Source organism: Pterocles gutturalis, unplaced genomic scaffold (assembly GCF_000699245.1).
Source record: "Pterocles gutturalis isolate BGI_N339 unplaced genomic scaffold, ASM69924v1 scaffold16948, whole genome shotgun sequence".
NCBI lineage: Eukaryota > Metazoa > Chordata > Aves > Pterocliformes > Pteroclidae > Pterocles > Pterocles gutturalis.
The window spans coordinates 13485-19415 of NW_010123366.1; the positions used below are offsets into that span (position 1 = coordinate 13485).

The 5931-nt window shown below is 43.6% G+C and overlaps 1 protein-coding gene across 1 annotated transcript in view; it reads left to right on the forward strand.

Annotated features, from left to right (window-relative positions):
• The window catches only part of FBXL7 (F-box and leucine-rich repeat protein 7), a 6290-nt gene extending 753 nt beyond the window's left edge, over positions 1–5537 (forward strand). The window contains exon 2 of the mRNA XM_010077885.1: positions 4801–5537. Coding sequence (XP_010076187.1) covers positions 4801–5537 — 737 coding nt within the window. The remainder of the gene's footprint in view (positions 1–4800) is intronic.
• Positions 5538–5931: the final 394 nt, after the last annotated feature.

Consider the following 5931-nt stretch of genomic DNA (forward strand, 5'->3'; position numbering starts at 1 on the left):
CAGTACTGGTGAGACAGGCACCACGAGAATCTCAACGCCCAAATGCCAGCAGCACCTCTGGAGGGGCCAGGCCTCGTGCAATGGAGATGAGCTAGCAGAGATGGCCTGCTCAAGCAGAACAAGTATTTTTGTAGATTTTTGCACAAAGCACCCTTGCAAGGGTCTATGTTGCGGTCAGTGCTACGTCACATGGTGAAGGCTAGTTACTTCAGCAAAATTTGGTTTATCTTTTTAATACGTATATGTAGAATTTACACATAGGTTAAGGCTATATATATGTAATGTGTCTATCGCTAATCAGATAAGTGACTTGAGAAGCAGCTCAATATCAGTGCTAGGCTTTTGTCTGGGTATAAATATAAATTGTCACCCCTAACTAAACTTCAAGGTCTCTATGTTTCTATTGCTATTTTAACAAGACTTAGCTAGCTTGGACTTTTTTTTTTTTTTTTTAATAGTGTATATATTTGCTTAGTGGCTTTCTGCTTTTCCTTTCACCCCGTTACAATGTATCACTGCAGCTGTTTAGATCAGTAGAAATGTTTTAGACAATTTTCCTCAGACCTGCTCTGGGGAAACAAGGTGTTTTTTTTCCCTAAGGTCAGTCACACAGAACCTCCCGTCTGCAAGTAGGTTGGCACTTAATAGAAAGGATGCAGCCAAGCAGAGTACTGAAGTAAATTTGATGTTCAATTCTTGTTTTGTGATCTCACTTGTTATCAGTCTAATATTGTTATTAACCAGCTGGGCCAGGTTTCCTATTGCAGAGGTACTAATGGCGGCAGGCAGGACAAAGTGGGGAGTCACTGCTACCCAGATAAACTGATTTTTCCAAAGCTGCCTATCTGGTGTACACTGATTTGCTTTCTTTTTTCTGCCTTTTTTTTTTTTTAATGATTTATCCACCTTTCACCATTCCTAGGATCGCAGAATGTCATGGAAGTCATCAAAACAAATAGCAACAAATCAGAATTATTCAGAGTTGTGATCACTCTCTGAAACCACCAGGTGACAAGGCGTCTGTGGGATTCCATGGGAGTCCTGTCCCATGGAGTCTGTTCACAATGACCTCACATATGAATTACTATCAGTGCATATAGCAGATACAGTACATCGGTCAGAGTTCATATGAATAGTGTCAGTACATGCTGGCATTAGTTCTGGATTGCTAACCACACATTGACGTTGAAGCATCTCCAACACCAGGAGAAAATGTATGTCTCTGTATGATTAAGGCCTAGAGCTACATGTCACTTTGGAGACTGTCTGGATCCCTGGCATATTTATGCTTTTCTTACTGCATTCTCCAGGGTGGTATGGAGAGTTGGGTGGCTCAACTGTCCCAGGCCTGGAGAGACATGACCACTAGAATTGCTGAGCTGTGGGTGAGCTGCCTTGGCACACCAGTCTGTTAGCTGACACCCTGAGTGCACCTGGGGTCTTGTGGGTGGCTGAAAATCCTTTGGTCCACAGCTCCTACTGATAGATATGCTATAGACCAAAGGTGACTTTTTCAAAAGCATGGGAAATGAAAAGATGATACCAGGTCTTGAAAGGGGTTCTTTTGGGGTCTGTCTTTGTTTGTGGTTTCCCCAAGCCTATTGCTTTCAGGCCTGGAAGGTGGTATCTGTTCCCAAGAGCTCATCACTTTGGTCCAAAGTGTGTAGAGGGCAAGGAAAATACCTGTCTTCCTTGAATAGTGTACCATCAACGGGACAGGAAAGTAATTTTAATCTCACATTTTTGTAAGTTGTACTTTCTTTTTTGAGCAGGGGAGGGGAAAATCCTGGCTTTGAACATGCTCAGAAGTCAAGGTGTTTGGCTTCAGACGTGGCTTTTGCTGCCTGTGTCTGCATATGAATTGAGGATAATTGATCTCTGGGGTCTTGTTTTGAGTCCACTTTTTTCATTCTGATGTGAGTAATTTTGGAGGATGTTTTGGAAGCAGGATTCCATTTCCCCCTCCTTCTGTCTGTAGTTAGGAGGATAAAGCTTGCACCTACACGCTCAAGCACTTCTCGGGACTAAAGTGGTTCAATGGTTTGGATTCATACTGAGCAAGAGAAGTTAGGTACATGTGCTGAGGGATAACGCTATATTTGTAGCTAGTTAATTAAAACCCAGTTCACAGTTATACATATAGTTGAATCCCTCTCCCCCTTGGATGGTTTCTTGGCAGCAATAACGTACCAAAATCTTTAATGTCAAAACCAGATGTTCATATTAACTTTAAGAGTTTTCCACAATGTAAGTTCTGTCACTCTCAGCATCGACTTTTCTGGGCAGGTCTGAGATATCTCTAGAACTTGGTTGAGCTAGACTTCAAGTTATTATCTAACACACTAGCCAACATTTTTTCCAATCTGTTTGGAAGTTTCTCCTCTCTTTTAAAAACGAGTTATACTTACTGTATGGAAAATCCTGTTACAAGAGCGTTGTTTTTACATTTTTTATTGTTTAGGACAGAAAAATTGTTGCAGACCCAGGAACCTGTAATTTTGCCTAAAAAACAGGCAGTTCTATATCAACATTGACTTTTTTTCTGGTGAAACCATTTTGAATATCCTTCCCATGAAGTATTTTACAGTGTAGCCAAAGTAACTAGACAAGGCAATGCTGAGCTTGTCAAAACAGTGATCACACACTGTGTGTATGTATGTGACTCCAACCCTGCTGTGGGACTTCTGACCCAGTCACTTTCTAATTGTGGTCATTAAAGTGTTCCCCCTTCTTGGATCCTCAGTGGACAGAACATGCTCCTCGGCCTTGTGAACCCTTTGTTCTCACTTAGCCAGATTTTATAGTTGAATTCTGGTCAGCATGTCAAATATCCAGACTGACTCCTTAATCCAGCAGCCTCCTCGGGCAAATGGAATAACAACAGCAACAGCTATGTCAGGTCCAGCAGAACTCTGCCTGGGTGCCAGCTTCTTCTGTAGAAATTCAGCTCAAGGATGGGGACCTCCTGTGGTGCATCTTGTATCACCTATTCTAAAGAACATATTAGAGGTGAATTTTTTACACCATTAGTTTTGTACTGCTTCCCTTTAGAAAAATCACTTAGCATTATTGAGCATATATGTGGTACTTATTTGAAGGCAACTTATTTCCAAAGATTGCACCATAGCATAGATGGATCAGCAGCACAGTCTGAAGAGGAAATTGCAGCATTCAGTTTTAGGAAGATGTCGTTCATTGAACAAAGTGCTTTGCTTCAAGGTCCCAGAGCTTCTGCATGATCTGTGGACAATTTGCCCATTTCATTGTGTGAGGCCCAAGGTAAAATTTGCATCTATTCAAATAAGTTTGAAACCTAATTTAAAAATCCAGCTTTAAATTCAAATGTTGAATATAGAAATCTAATTGCAGGTGGAAATGTGTTTCAAGTCCATATCTCATGCTTCTTGCAGCATTTGTGCAAGCCCACTGGATTATCTGAGGGGATTTTTTTTCCTTTTTGTTTTCAAGAACTGAAGCATATTCATGCCTTCCACCAGACCTCTGAATGGGAACCTGTTGTATCAAGTGGTATGGGTTTGGGTCATTCAAGTTTTTGAGGTGGTCTCATACATCATCATGTCATGCTCTTTAGTTCCAGACTACAGGATTTGTGCAGCATTTCGAATACATGGAGCTCTAAGGTTGTCATTCTAATTTTTATGGCTTTTCATGGGTCATTTCATCCCTGTTGGCCAGTGTTTCAGCAATACAGAAAAGTTCTTTTTATCCCTACCTGAGGGCACCTCTTTAGGCATAAGCTGAAGAATTTGTCTGAGTAGACATTTACAGCTAAAACTGTTGGGCCTTGATCACTAACAGGTAGACTCTCCCTTCATCCTTGCAGATGTTTCTAGCTACGCTAAAGTAATGTGCCCAGCTGGACTGGGCAGAGATAAGAATTTCCCTTCAGAAGTCCAAGACTGCCAGTTTGCGGTGCAGCAGAAGCAGCACTTTCCAAAAAAAAGCTTTCATTCACCACCATGCACAGAATGGAGATTAAAAATGGAGGAAGTATGTGATCATATTTTTCCCTTTAATCTAGTTCTTTATCAAACCCTGCAAGGTCTGGTGTTTCTCCTCTAGTTTGGTTGCTTCCATTCATGGCCAGACTTTCTCACTTGGAACAGTCCTTTTCTGTGTCTGTCCATGTCCTCCCATGCCCCTACCAGTCTGTTGCCTCCTGCTGACTCTTCCCATTCTCCTTAGGTTACCCGAATCTCCACCCTTTTGCAAGCACATAGTCTTGCCATAGTTTTGCATCCTTCACACATTGCAGGCTTGGGGCTGGATTCACATCTGTTCTCCAAATGCTTTCTGGAGGGTGGGTGGGGTTTGTCTTTTTTTTAATGGGGTTGGATGGTGGGAGAGCCTCTGATGTTGGTTTACAAACTCAGCCAGTCAGCAGTAAGACTGCCTCTGAGCAAAAAGCTGCATTCATTGTCACGTAGTACCATTTTCTCAAATTGTCACTGGGTTTACATTGCAGTAACAGATCATAGACTGTCCCTTGATAAACCTAGGACCATCGTTTTACATGTGGGATATGGACAAAATCAGTCTGTCATTTTGCTGGTGCTCAAAATCCCAAAGCAACCTCACTGACTCCAGTGGAGTTTGTTATTTCCTCTGGTGTAGGGACACATCACAGCAAATCCAGACTAGTCGGTCAGGATGATTCTGCTCTTGCAACATGAAGGTATCTTCATCACATCCAGCATGCGATATCACGCCCACCTGTCTGGTCTTGTTGTGTGATTTGTTTTTACTGCCCACTTAAATTGGCTGTGTTTTTCCACTTAGGCTGCTCCAAAGTAACATGCATCAGTTTGACTCGCGAAGCCTCCATCAAGCTGTCTCCCTTACATGGGAAACAAATCTCCATTCGCTACTTGGACATGACAGACTGCTTCGTCCTGGAGGACGAAGGACTACACACCATTGCCGCTCACTGCACTCAACTGACCCACCTGTACCTGCGCCGCTGTGTCCGCATCACCGACGAGGGTCTCCGCTACCTGATGATTTACTGCACGTCCATTAAGGAACTGAGCGTGAGCGACTGTCGCTTTGTCAGTGACTTCGGCATGCGGGAGATTGCCAAGTTGGAGTCGCGCCTCCGATACCTTAGCATCGCTCACTGCGGCCGGATCACAGACGTGGGCATCCGTTACATAGCCAAATACTGCAGCAAGCTGCGCTACCTCAATGCGCGGGGCTGCGAGGGCATCACGGACCATGGTGTGGAGTACCTCGCCAAAAATTGCACAAAACTCAAATCGATAGATATTGGCAAGTGCCCTCTGGTCTCAGATACCGGCCTGGAGTTTCTAGCCCTCAACTGCTTCAACCTGAAGCGCCTGAGCCTGAAATCTTGTGAGAGCATCACTGGGCAGGGTCTGCAGATTGTAGCTGCCAACTGTTTTGACCTGCAGATGTTGAATGTGCAGGACTGCGATGTCTCTGTGGATGCTCTGCGATTTGTTAAACGACATTGCAAGCGCTGTATTATAGAGCACACCAACCCTGCCTTCTTCTGAAAGGACATCCCCACGCCTGTCGTTACAATGCAGTATTAAAAACACTGATGTATAAACACATGCTCCCATATTCAGTAATGCTGTCTTTTTTATAGCTCACGGGAGTCAGCTTTTCTTCTATGTTGTGGGTGAGGGGGGTTTCTAGAGGACTATTTTGTTTGCTTTTTGTATGATCACTTTTTAAGGTGCGGTGGGTCTCCATGGAGAGACTGCCTTAATGCAAAAGCCATGAGTGCTCAGCATCCCCAGTGGGGTCCCATTTCCACAACGGCCGTGATCTTGTCCTAGGCTACAGTAGCTACCTCCAAAGGAAATAGCACATAATCCCTCCTTTGGAAATGCTGCTAAGCTGTGTCAAGTACATCTGAATTCCAGCTGTGCTCATGAAGCTGAC